The 24,247-nt window shown below is 38.8% G+C and overlaps 1 protein-coding gene and 1 long non-coding RNA gene across 2 annotated transcripts; one reads left to right on the top strand and one right to left on the bottom strand.

Moving 5' to 3' along the window:
• Nucleotides 1-1,916: 1,916 nt before the first annotated feature.
• On the top strand, nucleotides 1,917-21,588 carry LOC105388348 (prolyl endopeptidase). The gene is made up of 16 exons (XM_048633289.1): nucleotides 1,917-2,083; nucleotides 5,211-5,312; nucleotides 8,120-8,343; nucleotides 10,274-10,461; nucleotides 10,818-10,900; nucleotides 11,119-11,261; nucleotides 11,849-12,008; nucleotides 15,504-15,623; nucleotides 16,018-16,098; nucleotides 16,469-16,654; nucleotides 16,964-17,077; nucleotides 17,486-17,634; nucleotides 18,120-18,332; nucleotides 18,926-19,068; nucleotides 19,651-19,838; nucleotides 20,322-21,588. The coding sequence occupies exons 1-16, from the start codon at nucleotides 1,940-1,942 to the stop codon at nucleotides 20,385-20,387; spliced, it is 2,304 nt and encodes a 767-aa protein (XP_048489246.1). The 5' UTR covers nucleotides 1,917-1,939; the 3' UTR covers nucleotides 20,388-21,588.
• A 1,143-nt stretch (nucleotides 21,589-22,731) lies between these two features.
• Nucleotides 22,732-23,897, bottom strand: LOC125491420. The gene is made up of 2 exons (XR_007268288.1): nucleotides 23,267-23,897; nucleotides 22,732-22,867 (listed from the first exon to the last, which is right to left on the bottom strand). It is a non-coding gene; the product is annotated as an uncharacterized LOC125491420 (long non-coding RNA).
• Between the last annotated feature and the right edge of the window lie 350 nt (nucleotides 23,898-24,247).

Below are 24,247 nucleotides of genomic sequence, written 5' to 3'. Positions count from 1 at the left end.
ACACGATCTCAATTTAATTTATATTCCCTAAAGCATTAAAATCTAATATTACTATTAATCTTATTATTATTCGATATTCATTAATGCAAAAAAATATATACCATTTCCCATATTTGTGTTATTTCCAAAACAATACTTGAAGAATACATTTTAAATATTTGAAATACCTACTAACATACATATTTATTAAATTTTATATCTACCTCCACATCCATTTACATTTTATGAATACATAATTATACCTATGATTAAATCCACAAGCTATTGATTAGAGGTACTTTACAAGAGACCAAAATTTAGTTATGAATTATTGTAATATCTTATTAAATGCATTAGTTATAGTTATGTATGTAACAAATAAGTAAGTAGTATGTAGAATTGAGTTTTTATTTATTTACCATGCATTTTTTCTCAAAGTTGTGATGTAGCACACGAAAAGAATCAATAAGAAAATGAAGTGCCGTTTTTTCTAAAAGAGTGAAGAAAAACTTTATCATGGCATATTGAAATTTGATCTTTTATCCTAAGATGGACTGCAGCAACAAATCAATTAAGTATAAATTAGAAGATATATTTTTGTAGGTTCTCAAATTTACTTTTGAATGGGGTAATGCTGATGCTGAACCACTTTTGATATACCACTTTCGAAATTCATGAAGAGTTTTTAGAACTACCTGAGTCAACCCCATACTCACTATTATCTTACAAATAATATTGTAAATTCACGCAAGCAGATCTCATACTAACATCTAAAGTTGGTGATAAAATTATTTTAAACAAATCTTGTAGAAAGTAAAAGTTAGTAACCACCCTTGTTCGGTTTCTATGACTGTATTCAATAATAATTTCTTATGTTTAAATTAGTTTTAATACATGACTAGTTCTACATTATAATGATGTACTTTGCACTGCGTCCGTTATCCGACTAGTGCCTTACGACGGACGGTTGCGTTGCTCTCGTAGGAACGCTATCGTGTGAATTTTACTAAATAATAAATAACTTTGACCCTGCCTCAGTCTTTTATTTACGTACGTGTCAGAAATTGATACACAATAGGTAGGTAGGTAGGTTCTAACAGTTGCAATATGTATAGCAAATAGTATAACATGTGGAAAATTCAGTTGGGTAAACAGAAATAAATGAAACGTCCTGTCGACGAACCGTAACTGTATTTATATTTATTTAATAAAGAATTCTAAAAATCAAATCAATCAATCAAATCAACTAAACCAAACCCTGATAACCCCTTCAAACCAAGGAACATAAGTACTTATACCCATAGTGTTTTTTTTTCCTCAGTGCTTTTACCTCATAAGGTAGGTAGGTATAGTAGGTAGTTTTTGGACGCACTGTGATGCGGCTGTCGCCTAACCGCTCCGGTCGCTAGGAGCGCTGCGGCCCGACAGACGGCCATCGGCCGACAACTCACAATGAGCAGACGGCTGGCCGGACGACGGTGACGACTTGTGGTGACGACGGTCGCTATACGCATTACGCGGAAACACGACGGTTTGCTAGCTTGTGGTCGCTGTTCACTGAAAGCGCAACGCTCGCGACAGATATTATATCCTATCCGCACTCTCCGAAGCGTCCGTAGTCGAGCTAGCTTCAGTGATCGTAACCTTGATCGTAACTGATCACTGAGGTTAAGCAACACATGGCACGGTCAGCCATTGGATGGGTGACCGATTTCAAGTGGTTCTTTTCTGGACCCTTCCGTGCTTCGGACGGCACGTTAAGCCGTGGGTCCCGGCTGCTGCTTCGGCATCAGTCGAATGGCCTAGTCAGAGGCCATCGGGCAGCAGGTGCCTCAACGTAACTACTTAATGTTCCTCGGTCCTTATTTTAAGGTTTAGATGCTAAGGTAATCTGTGTACTATGTAGGTGGCGCTGAGGCTAAAGTTTTTTTTATCTGTGGCAAAAGCCGAACGAAACGAAATGTCAAATTGCGTGGTTGCAAGTCGCTTTTTCGCTAATCATTGTAATCTTTTTGCTAATTTAAGATTATTTACGTTGAAAAACCCAAATAACTTGGTTTCTACTACCTTCAAAAAGAAATTATATTCTACTAAACCAAGTTCGGTAAGTGTTTCAAAGCATTTAGACATTATTTTACCGTAAAACATATTTGGATCCAATACGTTGATAATACACTTCTTTGGGTAATTCTACTAATTTTATTATTATTCGTATTAGTTTATCGTAATTTTAACATAATTTGTATAAATATCTACTAATAAACTAACCTAATCTTAAGTCCATATTTGTTTAGGTTAGGTAAGTAAGTATATTTTCTTATGGTTCCCGCCTTTCAAATTCTCTAATTCCTTATTAGATTGTTAGGTGTCTCTAGACACGTTTTCTCGATAAGTTTCTGTTTATGTCATCTGATTCTTATCTATTTTAGTAAGGGAGACTATGGGGCAGATATTTGTAGACAGATATTTGTCTTGGGTGTTGATATTTATATTTAGTATCTATCTATCTATTGTATTTATGTAGATATATCAGCTGTCCGACACCCATAACAAAGGACAGGCTCTGCCTAGCTAGGGGTCGGATGGACGTGTGTGAGATGTCCCCACATATTTATTTAAGACTGTTCATAATAATAATTATATGTATACTTACAGTGGAAGTTAATAACATATATTTTTTTACATAAAGTACTAACTACTTTACATAAACAACATCAAATTGACTCATCCATTTCATAAGCTATAGGGCTACAGACAAATTCTACACAATAGTCTTACATTTATAAATAATTATATAATACTTACCACTTGAATATCACCCATTATCATAATATACACATGAGTATCTCAACATAAGTATTTGATGTGCAATACAAGGGACTTCTGTCCATGAATATATATATATTTTTTTTTTTATGATATATTATATCTCTTATGATATATTATCTAAGTCCCTCGTCAGCACCGGCTATAATTGAATTTGATTGCAAATAAAATGATGCTGCTGTAATATTTTTTTTCTATCCTAGATGACTATGTTTATGCCACATTAACATGAGATCCTTTGTTATTGATTGACAAATTCATCAAATTATCATATTTTGTAATAATAAAATTCAAGTTACATGAACTGATACTTTTGCATCACACTCACATGTTTATCAGTTTATGTCCAATGCACTGATTATATCTTATGTAATTGAAGTGTATTCCAAACAATGAAATGGTTTAGGTAAAGCCTTAGCAGTCATACTCCCGCACTTACAATCATTTTGTGAGCGAAATCTGAATAGGCATATGTGTTGATATTTGCCATTTTACTTTGTTTGGTATTGGTCCTAAGGGACCAATACCAAACAAAGCTAAAACTTAGGCTGTGCAGTAATGCGAGGTGGATTAATATTAATAACTATCTAGCCCGGCGAAATTCATACCATCTCTTACCCTACCCTATCCCAACCCTACAAAATATAAACTAAATATTATAACTGATCAAAATATGTGCAATTTATTAGAAAAATACCTACCGACTAAACTTTTTAATACAACAGTTATATTTTTATATGTGGAAACCTGTAGTTGGCTATACTCTATGTATAATCCATACTATTTATAGAACATTTACATTTAATTTCATTCATTCATCAATATGAAATCATTTATTATTATTAATTTACTTTACACAAACCCAACACACAACCATATGATATTTGCTTTGTGTAAACAGATTTTCAAACCAATCCTGCTTTAATAGATCATCCGTCTATTTTTCTAGCTAGTGACTAGACTATAGTCTGATTTAGTCGTATTTGCAGCCAGTATCGTATTTGTGTAAACAATGATTTAATTATTATAGACACATATCTAGTTACGACAGCATTTAACACATGTAGTAAATAATCAGACGTAGTAGGACCTTTCACCTTTGCTTACTCCTCAATAGGCCGCGCAGTAGATTAACAATTCAAATTATAATAATAATTCAACAATCAATACGGATATAATCATTATCTAGGCGGTTTCTAACAGCATGCAGATTTGATCACGCACGCGGGTTTGCCCTACACGCGTTCATACAAGTATTCATTGTAACTGTTAAAAACATCAATAAGGCGGCGGCGGCATTATACATCTTCGCAGATTTTGACAATCTTAATAGAATACAAATACGCGACTATCCATCGTCCGATTACACGGCCATTGCGAGGGCACAGAATTCGGTTGTATCCTAGGCATTCCTAGGTGTCCTAAGAAAGAACGACATCTTATACACTTGTTTTTTGCCCTTTTGTATCATTCGAAAGTATTGAGAGTTATGATTACGTACGTATATTGACTAACGCACTGAGCAGTCGGTGTGGAATTAAACCGCAATTAGATCATTGCTGATTAGGAGGGTAAACTCATAGGTGATAAATAATCGTAGGTTACCTCGATGATATTATATTATAACATCTCTGAGGCACATATCATTGTTTTTATACTTCGTTAAGAACTGATCTGTGCCTTATTCTATTGTACCTACTAATTTATGTATGTGTATCAAATCAAATAATTTATTCCATGAAGTGTGCATTTTAATGATCTTAAGTGTGTAAATAACTATTAAGTAAATATTAAAGGTCATTATCACGAGCGACAGTAGTAAATAGGTATTGGACTAGCAAGCTGCACAAGACCTAGATACAAACCTACGTAGGTATCCTACTAAACATAGATGACACAGAGGAAAAAAAAACAACACGTTATAATAGATAGAACTTGCACGTGTTGAGGTAAGGGGTGGTGGGTATTTATTTTTATTCCATCTAAAGATATCGATATTATGTAAATTCATAATGAAAAAAACTCTGAATCGCTCAATCCTAGATATTTAATTCATGTAGATACTTGAGTATACTTATTTCATGATTTAATTTGACCTCTTCAGTACTCAAGGCTCACATTGTTAAAAAAAACCGTTCTTATTACTGTCACGAAACATCAACGTAACTTCAGCGGTTGCCAACTGTCATGAAAACGTAAACTTTGGATCATAACCCGAAACCGAAACCAATGAAAAATGAGCGGTCGATCGAACCTCGACATCACGCCGGCTCACCGGCTCTGCTCGGTGTGTAGCTAACTTGTATCTAATATAAAACGTGATTGTGGCTCGAGGTAGGCCAGTGTGTCTGTGACCCGCGATGCGTTCGATTCTGTGTCGATATGTTGCCGTTGTGTTGTTGCAGTTCTTCGGGGCGTCCACCTCCGCCGGAGTGAAAACCATGAGCTTCAACTACCCCGAAGTGAGGCGGGATGAGACCGTCGTGGACGACTACTTCGGGACCAAGGTATGTACCTACCTACCTACCCTTGTCACACTTTCTCATAGAAATAGTACACTCACCAACAATTAAAAAGTTCCACTTACAAAATGTTAACACCAAGACACCCCATTTTTAAAAACGTTTAATAAAAATTTGTTCAAAATATTTTTACGATTTTAGTTAAGAAGTAATATTCTGATGCGCTTTTAAATGTATACCTACTTCAATATTGCTGGCGTCAATGAGCTAGTCTTTTCCTTTTAGGAGTAATTTGGTGCTATTGCCACTGGAACTTTATCATTGCCCGTGAGTGTACAATGTACATTGTAAGCTATAGCCTCAGGGTACTAATTAGCAATTAGAGTAGAGCGACTCTTGTTAGATGATGCGACATATTCGGACTCGTGTATATCGCTGTGATTACTAAACTTGGTACTTGTATGTGCATTTTACAATGTAGTAGAGTAAAGCATAACAGCTAGTACTAATAATAGCTATCTAAACATTTTTAATTTTCCATGGTAAAGAAATAATGTGTTGATAAGGTTACCCATGTAGATGGTACAAAGGTTTTACTCGAGAGAGCCACCTTCAGGAACTTTGCCCCCTCTCAGAATAGAATATAACCCAACGCAGATGGTTGTTCTCTTGAAGATACATATAAAATTATGTTTATGGCTGTTTAGTGGTTGTTTATATGCATTATGATGGCATGTTTGTGGCTATTACCTACGATTTATTACAGTCTTGTAACTGCTTGTAACATACCATTGGTCTTAGAAGTACACAGTAATAAATCAGTGATGTCCTTTTGTCAATTACAATAAACTTAGTTTTATTGATTAGTTTATGCAAAACCTTGTTCATTTTTGAATGACGTAGATACACACGAATCAAGAGGTCAATAGTCGCAGTACAAGTACAATAATAACCAGTTTCCATGTAATTTTTACAAAAAAATATTTCCGTTTATAATTATGTAAGAAATTCCATGAGAAAAAATAAGTTGTACATTGTACCCAGGTGCCGGAATGTTTGACGCACGCGTATCAGACAGAGCCCATTAATTAAACCAATCGTTGTCTTATACAATCGTATAAGACCTATAAATTATATTGTTTATTAAATATGAGGTATTTAGTTTACATATAGGTTGATAAAATATGTACTTAATATTAACTAGTTAATTGAGTAAGTAAAATCTCAAATGCAGTAACTAGACCTGTTTAAAATAAGAGTTAAACCAAGTCGCTTAGAAAGTTGAAGTACCTACTGTTGTTATGCTGGTTTGAAAGTTGCTCTGCTTAGTAAACTACCTACTTCATCCAAATGGTTTAGGTTTAAGGTAGGTACATCTATTGAATTCAGGCCCATGGAAGTTAAGTATATTTCCGGCAAAACATCCTCCTCCCAGACTATATATTACATACATACATATACTCACGCCTGTCTCCCGGAGGGCTAGGCAAAGACTATGGATCTCTACGTGCCACGATCCTGACATACTTCTTTCGCTTCCTCCACATTCAAGACTATATATTTATCTATTTAATTTAAATCAGAAAACTACGCAGCAAAAGTTGCAAGCTTCCAAGTGCATGTGAAATAATCCTCCACACTCGTGAGCTCACATCTTAGTCACATGGGTTTGATGACCAGCAGATTGGCGAGAGCTCATCATCAGATATCATCTGCCTGTATTTTGTCGTCTGCTTGTATTTTTTTAAGCCACTTCATCGTGAACCCCAGATCTCTGCGGGTGTCAAGGCGAAGGGTCTACCACTAATCCAATCTATCTATTTATTGATCACATGACATTGTAATGTAGTTGATATTGAAAAGTTGTATATGTAATCCATGTAATTTTACATAGTCATAATATTACTCTACTTACCGCCAATTCACAAAGGCTACGTCACTAAGGAGAATATAATTGGCGAAAGAACTCCTTGAGCTTCTCAAATTTCAGCTGAAATCTAATATATACGTAGTATTATTTCCTCTATGTATCGATCAACGAGCACGGTGCACTACAAAGTGTGAGTGAAGATCACGTATTTCCCTCGCTCTGTATTCAGTGCGCGTACAAAAACTACTGTTTTATGGTTCGATGCGACACTCGTCTGTCCTTGTCGCTGTATTTTGTTGTTTATTTGTGCAGTGACCTGGAGAAAAACTGATCTAGTTTTTTCCGCCACGTTCTTGGATGTAGTTTTTGTATTGAGTACAAAAATAAGATGATAAAGTTGAATCATGAAAAATATCTATATTTCAGAAAAATCTGCGTTTAGTAAATAACGACGAATGGATGGATGGACGACCGAATGGCGTAGTGGTTAGTGACCTGACTACTGAGCCGATGGTCCCGGGTTCGATTCCCGGCTGGGGCAGATATTTGTTTAAACACAGATATTTGTTCTCGGGTCTTGGATGTGCCCGTAAAATGGCAATAGGCCCGCCCCCTATTACATTGGGACTAACATAACACTCTGGCGAAAAGTGGGTGCAGCAATGCACCTCTGCCTACCCCGCAAGGGAGTACATTAGTACAAGGCGTGAGTGCGTGTTTTTTTTTTTTTTTTTCTGCGTTTAGCTGACTCTTTGAGCTGACTAAACTTTTAAATAAATTTCATAACTATATTATTTTTAGGAAGGATTACTTACGCTGTATTTACTACTAATTCATAATTATTATTATCCGTCATTACAGCAATAACGTGCGCATATAATGCAGACAAAATACTCTATAATGAAAATAGCGGCCAAACTTCCTTCCTTTTCAACCTGATTAACTTCAATTATTAAACAACCAACCCTTTTCTCCACCCCAGATAAGCGACCCGTACCGATGGCTCGAAGACCCGGACTCCAAAGAGACGAAGGAGTTCATAGACGCGGAGAACAACATCACGCGGCCCTACCTGGACTCGTGTCCCGTGAAGAAAGACATCAACGACCGTTTGACGGAGCTGTGGAACTACCCGAAATACTCGTGCCCGTTCAGACGGGGCGACCGGTACTTCTTCTTCAAGAATACGGGGCTGCAGAACCAGAGGTCAGTTAAGTTTAATTTAAAAATAAAAATAAATATGTTGTGTTGGGTGAAAAATAATTGTATGGGATGCTATTGGATAATGTGTACAGTAGGTACATGGCTATTTAAATTTTGAAAGACACAGAGTATTACTTAAATAAAAAAATGATACATGTCATAGCATTGTAATTCCTCCAATGTTTCAACTGACCAGGAAAAATACCGGTAAGCTTTATCCTCTTGACCTTAGCAAATAGCCATCGCAAGCAAGGTTTAATTCAATGTAGGTTAGAGTTGTATAAGTATTTAAATAATTATGGTAAATATAACTCCAATCCAATCTAACTTCACTTCATTCAAATTCTATGGGTTCCCCTCATCTGGCCTAATCTTTATTGCCCAAAACTCGTTTGGCATAACTCGTATGGTCTAAACTTTTTTGGTCGAATCATCGCTTTGCCAAGACTTATGTGGCATAAGACTCGTTTCGCATAAAACTCTTTTGGCACAATCTTGAAACACCTAAGTCGCGTTTGCTCAAATTTATGTTCGTATAGGTATAATCTTGTTTTTCGTAATATATTTAATACATAAAAAAAAACACGCACTCACGCCTTGTACTAATGTACTCCCTTGCGGGGTAGGCAGAGGTGCATTGCTGAACCCACTTTTCGCCAGAGTGTTATGTTAGTCCCAATGTAATAGGGGGCGGGCCTATTGCCATTTAACGGGCACATCCAAGACCCGAGAACAAATATCTGTGTTTAAACAAATATCTGCCCCAGCCGGGAATCGAACCCGGGGCCATCAGCTCAGTAGTCAGGGTCACTAACCACTACGCCATTCGGCCGTCAATATATACATAATATATGTTAATAAATAATATATTAAGTAGGTATGTAGTAAATGTACAAATTGTGATATTGAATGATCAAAATATCGAAATTGAATGACCATTATAATTATTACTAACGCCATTAAACCCCATGGGATCGAAACCTAAAGATAGGTGCGACGACGAACAAAGAGAGGAGGAGCGTGTTAGGTGCACATGTTCGTCAAAAGCAAAGCGGAGCGCAGCGAAGCGGAGCGGAGCGTTTCCCACATAGCGGAAACAATACAGTTTGCGCTATTTAGGGAGACGCTCCGTCAAAGTTAAAGCCCAACGAATATAATAATTTTATAACCTATGCCATAGCATAGTTTAACAATGCGTTCCGGAGTCTGCTGGAGCTGTCCCGACGCTGCAGTGCGTCAGGCATGTTTGTGGAGGCGCGAACAGATTGATTCTATGCAACTATGCGAAAGCGAGCCGCCTCGCTGGTGCGACGCGTGCGGGCCAGCCCCAACACCCTCCTGACCACCATTGCGGCCAGGCTCGACTGTCCCTATGTGGGTCGCTGTTCCCTGCTGCATGCTAGCGTCCCCACCTGGCAGAGGCCACCCGCATAGGACTAGTTTTTATAAATTATTAATTTATGTTGTTGTGTATTCTGTCTACTAACATAGAAATAAGGGCTATTGTTACTAACAACAACTATGGGTTATTTTTGTAATTATGAAAAATTACCTGAAATAAATGAATTTATTATTATTATTATTATTATTAGGCTATTCAAGATTTGGCCATACCATTATTAGGCAAAACAAGATTATGCGAAATAAATTTTGACTAAACGAGATTTATGCCATACGGTTTTCGGCGAAACGAGACTTTGACTAAACGTTACTATGCAATACGAGATTAGGCAAATAAATCTTAGGCCAAAAAAGGTAGAACCAAATTCTATATTTTTATAAACTTAAACTTAACCCTTAATCGGGCAAAATTTATATGGATTTCACATCATTTTGATCGTTAACCCATTGAGCTGAGGCGAAAAGCAATTATCCACGCATACAATACCTACATCCTCATCACACTACTCAACTTAAAACACCCCCATTCCAGTGTCCTCTACGTCCAAGACACTCTGGACGGCGAACCTCGCGTGTTCCTGGACCCCAACAAGCTGTCTGAAGACGGCACCGTGGCGCTGTCGGGCAGCCGCTTCACGGAAGATGGCGCCACCTTCGCCTACGGACTGAGTGCTAGCGGGTCCGACTGGATCACCATACATTTTAAGGATGTCGCTACAGGTTAGTTGAAAACCTAGTGTTGGTAGTGGCTGAATGACCAAGGACAAGGACAGAGAAAAGTGAAGCGACATGCACAGTTTATGCGTCTTTCGAGAGGCTCCTTTGTGTACCGCCCGAGCTACCTCGTAATAATTCGCGGCTGGATGATAAGTGCCACTCAGTGTTTAAGGATGAGCACACTACGTTCTGGATCAAATTTTAAGGATATTGCTGCATCATAGTCCATTGCTTCACATAGGACACACAGAAGGACGCCCACAACGCCTTCCTCATCCAACCAATGCCAAATTCTAGGCTAATCGAATATATCTGATGATGATGGTGTGAATAATGTTTAAATTTATTTCATTCCCCAGGTGAAGATTACCCAGAAGTGCTTGAAAAGGTGAAATTTGCGTCCATGTCCTGGTCTAAGGACAACAAAGGATTATTCTACTCTGTAAGTATAGCATTAGTTCGTTAGTACTTTATTCATTTATCAACACAACCTTCTCAATACTGATCTATGGAGAAAGCATTGCTATTATTGATTCTTGCATCTTGTTTGTACAATACTCTCACTGGCGTGGAAAACACAAATTGCTCTGAACCTAATACTACACGATCATCTCATCTTCAAAAATCCGTAATTAATTGTATTCATACAAATTTTCTCAGCGCTACCCGGACCAAACCGGAAAGACGGATGGCTCGGAGACGGAAGTGAACCGCGACCAGAAGCTGTGCTACCACCGCCTCAACACGGCGCAGTCCGACGACGTGCTCGTGGTCGAGTTCCCGGAGGAGCCGCTGTGGAGGATGTGAGTACGCTTGACAGCCATTGGGTATTGAAAAGTAACCAGTCCTCGACAGTAGACGGGCACTGAGCGCCTTGACACTGCAGTCAGGTCGAGAGTGTGAAATCACCAACCATTGGGGTACACGAAAGAAGCCTCAGAAGTCACATACCAACTCTGTACCTTTATACGCCCGGTGCACCCTGGGCTGGAATTTTTACGCTAAGATGAAGAATTCATGAATTGGGCACGCGCATCTATAGGCTTACGCTAGCTGCGCTAACCACGTCTTCATCGCATTGCATTGAACGTACCAATGGCATGGCAACTCTCCAACTCCATCCCATCTCCGACCGTCTGGGCTCTCATCGTCATCATCAGCCATTAATCATCCACTGCTGGACATGGGTCACTCCCAAGGACACACATTCGGTCCTCGGCATTCCTCATCCAGCCGGCTACCGGCTATCCGCCTAAGGTCGTCGGTCCAGCGGGCAGCAGGGCGTCCCACGCAGTGTCTGGACCCTGTTTTAATAAAATTATTATTGTTTCCGCAGCAGAGCCGAAGTGTAAGCTTCGTTTTAATAAAATCACAATTATTGTTTTCCCAGTGGAGCAGAAGTGACAGACTGCGGCAAATACCTGATCGTGTCTCCGGTGAAGGACTGCCGCGACAACCTGCTCTACTTCGCGGACCTCGGCAAGAGCCCCGACATCAGCGGGAAACTGCCGCTCACGCAGATCGTCTTCAAGTTTGAAGCTGATTATGAGGTGAGTTATATAATTATATACCAATAGTTGTCTATATTAGGATGCACTCACGGGCAATGAAAAGGTAAAAAAAAAAGGTTGAGAAAAGCACCAAATTTCTCCAAAACAGAAAAGGCTAGCTTAATGTGGCCTTCTGCAACATTGAAGTACATTTAATAGAGCATTAGGATACTACAAACTAAAAACTGTAATATTTTAAATTAAACGTTTAAAAAAAATGGGGTTGTTTGGTATTGGCATTTTGCAAGGGGACTTTTTCATTGCCCGTGATTGTATTAGGTCACGTTACTTTAATGATGATGCTTGACAGCATGACTGTGCTATATGAAACCGGTTTAACTCGCAAAACTTCCGGAGACGCCACGTATAAGCATTGGCATGAAATACGACGATGTGACGGCGCCGGGAACACCCAAATATTCCGAAAAACTTTTTTCCGAATTTGAGAACCCCGAATATGTAATTTACGAAATATTGCAATACCGATTTTTTTAAATACCGAATTATAATAATCACGAAAATAATAATTTCGAATATTATAATCACGAATATTGATATTACGATTGTTAAATATACGAATGTTAAAAAATACGATTACTTTAAAATACGAAAAATAAAATACCGATTTATCACGAAAAAGTCAAATCCCGATCGGAAATATGATAATTCGTGATTTTGACAAAAAAACATAAACGTCTTTAAAACTTTAGAACCAAAACCAAAAGATAGGTGCGACGACGAGCAAAGCGAGGAGGAGCGTGTTAGGTGCACATAGATATCAATATGCGTGATCTGGGTGTTACTCACGACAGTAAGCTGCTGTTTGATAAACACATCGATGACATCGTGAGTAAAGCATCTAAAGCATTGGGTTTTTTAATGCGATCATCAAAAAAATTTAAAAACATGAAAACGGTTAAACTACTTTATTGTTCGTATGTACGGAGTCATTTGGAATACGCTTGCCAGGTTTGGAATCCTAATTATGAAACATACTCTGATAGAATTGAAAAGATACAAAGAAAATTCACACGATATCTTAAATTCAAATTTAATATATCCGTTAATATGACTTATGAACAGAGATGTGCCAAATTCCATCTGCTGCCACTGCATCTGCGCAGAATAATATCTGACATAATTTTACTCATAAAAATAATCAGAGGATCTTGTGACTGTCCCTCGTTACTTAGAAAAATCAATATTAATGTACCCGCGCGCAAATTTAGAAATAATAAAGTATTTTTCGTTCCTTCTGTTAGTACCAACTACAGAAAGAATTCATATATTCTTAGGGCGTGCAGCACTTTTAATAATCTGTCTAGCGAAACTGATTTAGATATCTTTTGTAGTGGCATCGATTCGTTAAAGAAATACGTTATTAGAACTTTCGTGGCATCCATTCAACAGTAACATTTACTTTATTTTATTTAATATATTTGTGTAGGTAATTTACCGAAATATAAAATCTACCAATAGCCGTAGTGGTTTACAGACCCGATTATTTACATAATTGTAGTCATAGCATATAACTTCTAGAGCATCTTACCTTTATAATAATTTTTTTTTTTCTTACTTTTTCTCATAACGTGACGTTGTTTTAACCTACGTTAGTAGGTACTTACGTAGCTTTTAATTTGTAACGTAGGTATGTGTTTGTGCAAACTTTGTAATAAACTACGCTCTCCTACTTAGTACCTATATTTGTAATTATATGTGAAAGCTTGTTATTAACTCATATGATACCTAATATAATGTTTATATCTCTGTACTTAAAGTTGTTAGCTTTCCAAATAAAATAAAATAAAATAAAATAAATATCGAAAAACAAAGCGGAGCGCAGCGGAGCGGAGCGCAGCGAAGCGGAGCGGAGCGTTTCAAATATAGAGCAAAACAATTGCTAGGATTTTTATGGTGTTTAAACTTAAAAACCTTAGGACCTAAACCTAAAGATAGGTGCGACGACGAGCAAAGCGAGGAGGAGCGTGTTAGGTGCACATAGATATCAAAAAACAAAGCGGAGCGCAGCGAAGCGGAGCGGAGCGTTTCAAATATAGAGCAAAACAATTGCTAGGATTTTTATGGTGTTTAAACTTAAAAACCTTAGGACCTAAACCTAAAGATAGGTGCGACGACGAGCAAAGCGAGGAGGAGCGTGTTAGGTGCACATAGATATCGAAAAACAAAGCGGAGCGCAGCGAAGCGGAGCGGAGCGTTTCAAATATAGAGCAAAACAATTGCTAGGATTTTTATGGTGTTTAAACTTAAAAACCTTAGGACCTAAACCTAAAGATAGGTGCGACGACGAGCAAAGCGAGGAGGAGCGTGTTAGGTGCACATAGATATCGAAAAACAAAGCGGAGCGCAGCGAAGCGGAGCGGAGCGTTTCAAATTTAGAGCTAAACAATTGCTAGGATTTTTATGGTGTTTAAACTTAAAAACCTTAGGAACTAAACCTAAAGATAGGTGCGACGACGAGCAAAGCGAGGAGGAGCGTGTTAGGTGCACATAGATATCGAAAAACAAAGCGGACCGTTTCACATAATATAGCTTAAAAAATATTGTTTTTATACGCATTATTCATATAACCATTTCTTGTTAACTAAGAAACATTCGGGAATTTGTATTTTCGGAATATTAAAACTTCGGGATTCGTAATTTTAACAATTCGATATAATAAAAAAACGTACTTTTGAAACATCGAAATAATAATATTCGGAAAATTGACTTTCGTCATTTTAATAAATGTGTTGTTTGAAATTTCGTTTATAAACTATTCGTGATTTTCGTTATTCGGAAACTTAAAATTCGGGATTGTGAATTATTCGGAACTATGAAATTCGAAATTTTAAAAATCGTTATTTTCATATTCGTAAAAAAGTAATTCGGAATTATGTAGTGTACCCGACGGCGCCTATATTACATGGAGAAAGTCTTAAATACTCTGCCGTCGCCGTCGATACCAGTTAAGTAACTCCATGTGAATTAGCGGCAAGTAGGTACCTGATCGTGTCGGGACTGCCGCGACAACCTGCTCTACTTCGCGGACCTCGGCGAGAGCCCCGACGTCAGCGGGAAACTGCCGCTCACGCAGATCGTCTTCAAGTTTGAGGCTGACTATGAGGTGAGATTCAATAAACGTTACATAAGTTTGGCTGTGCTATGACATCGCTTTAACTCGCAAATCGTACCTTCAGGAAACATATCTTACTTGATTTAGATGGTTGTAAACGCAGCATTTCATTGGAGACTATATATTAGAGTAGTGTGGAAAACGGCAGCCACAGTCGATCTCTGCGTTTTGTTCGTATGTCTAAAGTCAGCTTTACTTGCGGGCTTGAATCACCGACGGGTAGGTTAGGGGTTAGGGATATAACAGTGGCCATAATATAAATCCTCATTCCATATAAAATCTGTACGGGGAACACTGTCGCCACAACGGATTTAAAATACATATTATATGGAGTATCTAACAACAATGTATTTTCCTTCCAGTACATAACGAACGAGGGCTCGGTGTGCATCTTCAGGACGAACAAGGACGCGCCCAACTACCGCCTCATCAAGATCGACCTCGACAACCCCGCGCAAGAGAACTGGGAGACGCTCATCGCTGTACGTGTTTATTTAATTACTTCTAACTTTCCGCAAAAAAATGGTGGACAGGTCTAGAGGTCTGTCCGTCGGAAAGCCTTCTTCATAATCTTTCATAAAGACAATATTTCCACGAATAGGGGAGCGTAGCGTGGAATGCTGCTCACTTGATCGACCTAGATGGCCAATAGTGGCTGTATGAGTAGCGTGGGGTGCTTTCGGGCCCGCTCGAACGATCCCGCTAGCCAGTAGTGGCTATATGAGGAAACCCGAGGACAGATTGTTCGAGAGAGGACTGGTCGAGCAGTGTAAGATTACGATGATGATGTAATTTGAATGTTGACAATACTGCTTTATTGAAGTGCACAATGTTATTAATTCCTCGAGCTAATTTTTTATCCGTATTTGATTTCAGGAAGACGAGAAAGACGTGTTGGACTGGGCGTCAGCTGTAGACAAAGACAAGCTAGTCATTCACTACGTTAGAGATGTTAAGGTACATATGTTGTTCAATCTATCATGTTTCAAGAGATTCATAATCAGTAAGGTGAAAGTTACAGTAGAAATCAATCCATAATATAGACGAATTAAATATAATATTATTAACGAAGACGAACGAAGCATTTGTGAACTCCGAATTATCTATATTTCATACATAATGAAAGATAGATAATTCAGAGTGCGTCCTTGCCGCACCTCGCCCGCACCTACAAAAGACGTAAAAACTATCTACATACAAGCCAAGATACATGCTTTCTACTGTAACAATAATAAAAGTCCTGAAAACGTTCACCTAGATAAGATCCATACCCATACTAGTTTAAAGACTTGACCCAAAATCTAATCCAACACCACCTCATCCCCAGAGCGTCCTGCAACTACACAGCCTCACCACGGGCAAGATGCTACAAACCTTCGACCTGGCCGTCGGCTCCGTGGTCGGCTTCTCCGGCAAGAAGGAGCAGTCGGAGATCTTCTACGCATTCTCGTCCTTCTTGACCCCTGGCGTCATCTACCATGTGGACTTTAAGAAGACGCCGCTGAAGCCTACGGTAAGGGTGTGGATGATTGAAGTGGTTGTGTTTGTGATTATGTAAAAGTAACTAGGACATCGATACAGTTTCAACGAAACAAGTTTGATGAAGAAGAATAAGGTCTGAATTTTGTGGCGCAATAACCCTTTGTCTTCGGCTTTTCTGGTGAAGCTACTACCAGATAGCTGAATAAGGGCGTAGGTCTCCTGGGTCGAAAGGTGTCCATCTTCATTATCTCCTTTCTTCGATTGTCATGACTAGAAGAAAGTGTAGAATTATTGCACAGGGCGATCTTTGAAATAATATAGAACATATTCAAATTTCCAGGTATTCCGTGAAGTAGAAGTGAAAGGTTTCGACGCGTCGCAGTACGAAGTGAAACAAGTGTTCTACCCGAGCAAGGACGGCACTAAAGTTCCCATGTTCATCGTCCACAAGAAGGTTAGTTTTGTACCACATACTACGCGAAGCTCAAGGACTAAAAGACCGACACCGGGTGGTGAACACCCGAGTGGAAAAACCATGTTGTCTTCGGTATGCCATGTGCCAGATCTGTCCAAACCCCTCTTTTTATGGCTAGTGACAGATATGTCCCAAGAGCACTTCATCACGATTCATTTTGTCATCTTACTAATATCATAAATGCAAAAGTTTGTGAGTGTGTGTGTATGTGTGTGTGAGGGAGTGTTTGTTACTTCTTCATGTCAAAACGGCTGAACTGATTATAATGAAATTTGATATGGGGTTAGCTGACACACTGGATTAACGCATAGGCTACTTTTTATCGCGGTATTCTCGCGGGAACAGCTAGTTTTAGTTATTAAACTCATCCACCTTACTCCCCTACAGGATCTGAAGCAGGACGGGTCCAACCCGGCCCTGGTGTACGGCTACGGGGGCTTCAACATCAACATCCAGCCGAGCTTCAGCGTGACGCGGCTGGTGTTCATGCAGCACCTCGACGGCATCGTAGCTATACCGAACATACGCGGTGGCGGGTGAGTCCTATGACAGCTGTCAAATCCATACAATTTATTTGTCATTTGTTCGTTTTCAAGGAAATTGATTCATAGGCATAAACATCTGACGATCAAACGTCATATAACTCGTGCTATATTTTACAAAGTATAAGCTTCACGTGGTTGTAGCCTCGTTGGCTTTGAACCGGTCGTATAGTCCGCACCAACATTGAAGTCTTACGGCAAAATCGGGAAATAAACTACTTATTCATACAAGTTACGTATTACGTCACTCCTCAGTGACCCGGTGAGTGCAGCGACGCGATTAGCGGACTTATCAGTGGTGGCGAGGAAGCTATACATCGTTTATTTTGCTAGAAAGTTGACATTGATATGAAATGTGTTTTGATAGCTATATTCTTATTACATACTCATAGACATGGTGGTGCATCCCAGAATCTGAAGACAGATCTCCAAAACATGTCCGTCCACCAACTTATTTATATCCATCTTACCATCCGCAGTGAATACGGCGAGCGCTGGCACAACGCCGGCCGGCTGCTCAACAAGCAGAACGTGTTCGACGACTTCCAATCAGCTGCTGAATACCTGGTCAAAGAGAACTACACCCGCCCCGGCCTTATAACTATCCAGGGCGGGTCTAACGGGGGCCTGTTAGTGGCTGCTTGCATCAACCAGCGCCCCGACCTATACGGGGCTGCTATTGTGCAAGTTGGGTGAGTTTTTGGACGTTTTTTAGATAGAGATTAAGAGAGTGAAAGGGTGGGATGATCACCATCCAGAGCGGGTCTAACAGGGGCCTGTCAGTGGCTGCTTGCATCAACCAGCGCCCTGACTTGTATGGGGCTGCTATTGTGCAAGTTGGGTGAGTGTTGAACGTTTTTAGCTAGAGATTAAGAGAGAGGGAAATAGCGTGAGATTGTGTTTCTGGTTTTGTATTTAAATATGAAAATGTCAATTAATATATTACTGTATAATTTTAAAGCATGGATTGCTTGCGAACTATTATGCAACGAGTGTAATTGCCATTTACAGTATTTCTTTATTGGATACTGGAGGAACTCTGAGTTAAAATCATACCCTTTTATTACAATGAGTTTTATGTGATTCAGAAGCGGGATTTCACATTTTCATACACTAGTAGAGTCCGGATATCCCCGCTTAGTTCGGGCGAATCCTTTTACCTCCTTACAGTGTAGGCATCTGCATTGCTGTACCCACTTTTCGCGTGACTATTTAACGCGTACCTTTCACCACTTATCTCCCGACTTATTAACTAGTATATACTTATGTTTTATTTCCCCCCCAGAGTGCTGGACATGCTCCGCTTCCAGAAGTTCACGATCGGGCACGCGTGGGTGTCGGACTACGGCAGCTCCGACGACGAGGCGCAGTTCCGCTACTTGCTAAAATACTCGCCGCTGCACAACATCGCGCCGCCCGATGGCAATGGTGAGTGGGAGATGGTGGTGGCTTTAGCGGAATAGGGCTCAATTGGGAATTTGTTTTTAACGTTAATTAGTGAAGGACATTTTTATAGTGCCACAAACTTATCTGTTTCGGTGACAGCTCATATAAATGTCTAATATTTCTTAATTCTACAAAATTTTAAGTTTACTCGTATTGTTAATTCGCTCTTGCGGTGTTAATAAACCCATATAATCTTTTACAATATACCATCCATTAGTAAATAATGAGATATGGATCAATTTAATTCGCTCTTACCGGAACAGATAAGTTTGTCGCACTGTATGTGTTATTAGGGCTGTTTGTCAATGTGATGCAGTTACATATTTTGCTTTATATGCTGCGAGCTGCGAGATACATATTCAGTTGTCAACCATGGACATAGTTACACTGCGTCCTCGCAATCAATACTTATTATTAACTATTTAAAAAAACTGTTTACATAGAAATATCTTACCAATGATATGCTTATCTCCGCATCGTTCTATTCATCCCAAGGGCAATTTCGTGTAAAATAAATAAAATGTAACATTGACCATGGCCTAAATTACTTCTTTATCCTTACAGGCAGACCAGAATACCCCGCGACGCTAGTCCTGACAGCAGACCACGACGACCGCGTAGTCCCGCTACACTCGCTCAAGTTCATCGCGGCGCTACAGCACGCAGTGAAAGGCAGCCCGCAGCGCCGCCCGCTGCTGGCGAGGATCGACACCAAGGCGGGCCACGGCGGCGGGAAGCCTACTGCTAAGATTGTGAGTACATCTTTAGTACCCTTACTGCCAGTTTCAATAACTATCTATCGATAGCTGAAAGTTACTTTCATACCATTTTGGCAGAATGCAACTTTTTATGTGTTAAAGTCGTATGCTAGTAACTTCAGCTATCGATAGATATAGTATTGAAACTGGCAGTTAGAAAGAATACACATAGAATGCTGGCTACTTGAGTCACGGCGGCGGGAAGAGCACTGCTTAGATTGTTAGTTGACCTTGTGGTCGTATGGATGTATTACTTCTTGTATAAGATTTCTTCTTTTATAAGAAGAAAACTTGCTACTAGACGTGGGAGGTGGCCTAGGTGGGTAGCCCACTGTTAGATTTTAAGTATTTCTTGATGGGGTGAAAGGAAGGAAGCTAACTGTATACTGGAGACAAGGCCCATAGACGTGCCACTCGCCCTTTCCATTTACAAGTTTCATCATACGTACTATGCTTTAACAAATGTTTCTTCTACAGATCGAGGAGCACACCGACATCCTGTGCTTCATGTCTCAGGCGCTGGAGCTCAAGTTCCACAAGTGAGCGCCGCCGGCAGGCATCATCCACACCCGACACACCATTATAATACCTAGCACCGACAGTTACTATATGTACTAAGTGCGAGTTTTTATCTTCATTCGAAGTTTGATAAGTAAATGTAAATGAATATTTGCGTCATTCGCAATACAGCGACTTTCAATTGTTTCTTTTTGGCGATCGAGGTCCTAAAAAACTCGTACTTGGTTAAACTTATGAAGTAAAGTATATTAACCGTTATCCACACAAAAATAGTACTTGGGCATGCACTTTACTTATTTTTTTGTGCTCATTTTTTTTTTATACGCACACAATGAAATTACATAATATAATCGAAAGACTGCAAATAGGTATTGTAATGTTATTTATGCTGCTTTCTGGAATTTATAGCATTACAGCAGCATAATTTTAAGTGAATATTATAATGTATTTAGTTTTAACGGCTCTGCCAACCCAGGACTTGTACCTACTACCTATTATAAGGACGCTATTCTTACTGTAATATTAATGATAATTCTTTTGAGTATTATGTAAATAATTACAGGGTCACATTGTCCAGCCTATGAGGCAGTCAAAATCTAACTTTTCCATTATTATTTATAATTAAAAGCAGCAGTATAGGCGATGGAGAATGCCGCCAACACTGCGTAGTCATAAAGACGCCGAAAAAACATACTGGCGAATAAGTCACTATTGATACTTTATGTATTGGTCTAGCCAATCCGAATTTTGAGATTAAAATGGCTACCTGTGATCCAATCACAATGCAGCACCAGAATTTGTCATCTTCAATTAAAACTACTTTCGTGAACATCTTATAAAACTTATAGCATTTAATGTATACTGCCATCCTTTCCCTCATCACAGTATTTACCATATAATTTTTTGTGCCAATATACTCATTTATTTCTAAATAAAGAGTATACACCTGTAACTTGTCATTGTCCATAATATGTGTTACCATTTTTACAATTAACAATACCAATTTAATTATTTTTTTAAGTTTATTGTTATAATAATAGCAATTCGGTAATACAATAACATAGTTTTATTTTTCAATATCAGATAAACCATCTTATTTACTAACGAAAGAACATTGTATCCTAGACTAGACCACCGTACACTTATGATTTCCTGTTGAGACTGGTGATATTGTTATCAAATTGCTGCTAATTTTTTTAATAATAAAACTTTGTTTTTATTTTTATCAGCTCGTGTTGTTATTGTTAAAATATAAACTAAACCAATTGAATACAGTATTAACCTAATAAAAATAACGATAGGCATCATTATAAAACAATCTTGTGGTATTTTACGAAGGTAGCCATTATAAAGTTCTATTTCTAGACGTAACCGACATCTAGTCAGTACGGATATACTTACATACCGACTTGGTACCACAGCGTTATGGGTCCGCGAGACGATCAAGTCGGCTTGACAAGTCTACGTGCTTGACGGTTTCTCTTGACGGCACCGTCAAGTCGCGTCAAGTCTCCCGTCAAGTGAAACCGTCAAGCACGTAGACTTCTCAAGCCGACTTGATCGTCTTGGGGACCCATTATCGCTTTTGTCTGAATAGGCCTTAAATCTGAGAACCCCGTATTTTTTCCGTTTTTGAGGGTAGTTATTTTTTCTTCTACCGCTAATTTAAAAAAGTTAGTTCTTATACTTCAGTCAGTTGATAGGGTTTCAGTAAAGTGAAGTTCCTTGATTCTTGTGCACGTGTCCCGGCCGTACTGATCAAATGTTTTAGTTTTCCTCTTCTACTTAGATTCGTCAGTCGCTGGCTGCTGACGGTGAAGGAAAACATCGCGAGGAAACGTTCTTAACTAGATTTAGCACATCTAGATATGTGAACCCACCAACCCGCCGTGGACTAGCGTGGTGGAAATGGTCAGAGCTTAGGAAAGCAGTTTAGACTTTGGGGATATGCACAAAGGTTCCATTCGAGAGAGCCAGGTGCAGGTACCTACACCACCACAGAGAATAGAATAGAATAGGGCCTTAACTAGAATGCGCCACGCCGGTCCTGTCCTTGGCAACCGTTCTGGCCTCCGTCCAGCTCAGACCTTGCGCTCGCAGCTCGCCGTCCACTGTACGGCCGCCATGTCTGCGGTGCAGGTATTATGTACTTAGATTGGAACACAGAGTACATTAATTATTCTGAGAATAGAGCTATCAGTCACACGATGATATCAGCGCCAGCTGTAGATGTGCCCAGGAACTAAATTTCATATATGTATATATAGCACTAATGGTAATACATAGGTATTTTGATTTATTTCTAGCTATTGGTATCTATTAAATACCTACGTGAATAAAATAACGGGGATAAATTAATACATCAGGATAAGGTTTTCGACATTTATTTCTTTTTTTATAATACTCCACACATAACATTCCACCAATAGCATTGGTCCATTTTCTGAATCTTCCAGCATCCTTATCAGGATTGGGGAACCTATGTAAGGTACTGGTGGTTTCACCTGCAATAAAAACATTTATATTTAACCAGCATGACGGAGAGCCGTGGTGGCGTAATGGATACGGCCTCGTCCTCTCAATCGAGAGGCTGTGGGTTCCAATCCTGGCCTGTACCAATGATATGGAGTTCATAGTTTAATGCCGCGCGGGATACTGGTTTCTACTCTTGGTTTCGCTTGAGCGTCGATGAACTACGAACGCGATCCATTACGGTATCGCCGAGTTGCTATGAATACGGTATCAGGTCCATTCTTTTGGCAACCGAGTTGTACATAGCTTGATAAGCCGCCACTAAGCACCAATCCTTCAGCTAGATTACATCAAACTTAATTTTACGACGGTAGACACAACACTCGTCCAAAGTCGGAACATTAATTATTTTAGTGAATATAGGTACTTACGTTTTTCATTCTGGTCACAACCAGGAATAAAACACTTATGTTTCGACGCCATAGTACAAAATCCAAATCAAAAGGCAAATCAAGGTCAATTATAGTACTCGCAAAGGTCAGAAGGTGAGGAGGCAAATCAGAGTCCACGAAAAAGCTAGAGTTGTCGATAAAATCACAAAAATCCGAAAAAGTTATTTGTATTATGGCGGCCGTAATAACAAATAACGTTCCCTATTATGCACACATTGCGTGAATGACATATACACACTGAAATATTTTGTAGTATGCAAATTCTATATTTTTTAAACATATTGATGTCAGTATTAGTAATATAAATATATATGTAATGTTTTATTTTATTAAATTTTCGTGAATGACTAGATACTAAAATATTTAATAACTATTATAGCAGTTGAATTTGACGTAATATTTTGACTGTAAAGAAACGTACCATTGCCGGAGTTTTAATAATTACCAGTATTAAAAATAAATAATAGTAAAATAATGTTGCCAGATATTATTTGGACTCAATTATCATTATTATAATTCTCATTACAGCGCCATCTATAGATGTGCCCACAAACAAAAAATTAGAGCTTGAAAAATAAGAGTGACATTTTGTATTAGCTGAAAAGCCCATGGATTGGAATTAACATTATCTACACCGGTGAAAAAATCATGCGAATGCTTGTCTCGCAACTACTTCCTTGCGTTTTTCTAATTAGGTAGTTATGCTAATCATCTTAAACACAACGTTAGATAGATATAGCTAATTAACTAATTGATTTTAGTATATTTACTACTATGTGAATTTGATACTACTTATCTGATAAGTCTAATAATAATGACAGTAAGGCGGACATAGGTAGGTAGGGTACCTACTTCTGGCTAGATCGATGTGGATTCTAAAGGCACAAACAATATTTTAGCAATTTCAAACTAACTATACATTTTGCTACTGGAAAATGAGATTTGTCGTAACATTCATAG

The sequence above is a fragment of the Plutella xylostella genome, chromosome 5, assembly GCF_932276165.1.
Source record: "Plutella xylostella chromosome 5, ilPluXylo3.1, whole genome shotgun sequence".
Lineage (NCBI taxonomy): Eukaryota > Metazoa > Arthropoda > Insecta > Lepidoptera > Plutellidae > Plutella > Plutella xylostella.
Note: the sequence above shows the minus strand (reverse complement) of the source record. Positions and strands in the feature narration are given on the sequence as shown.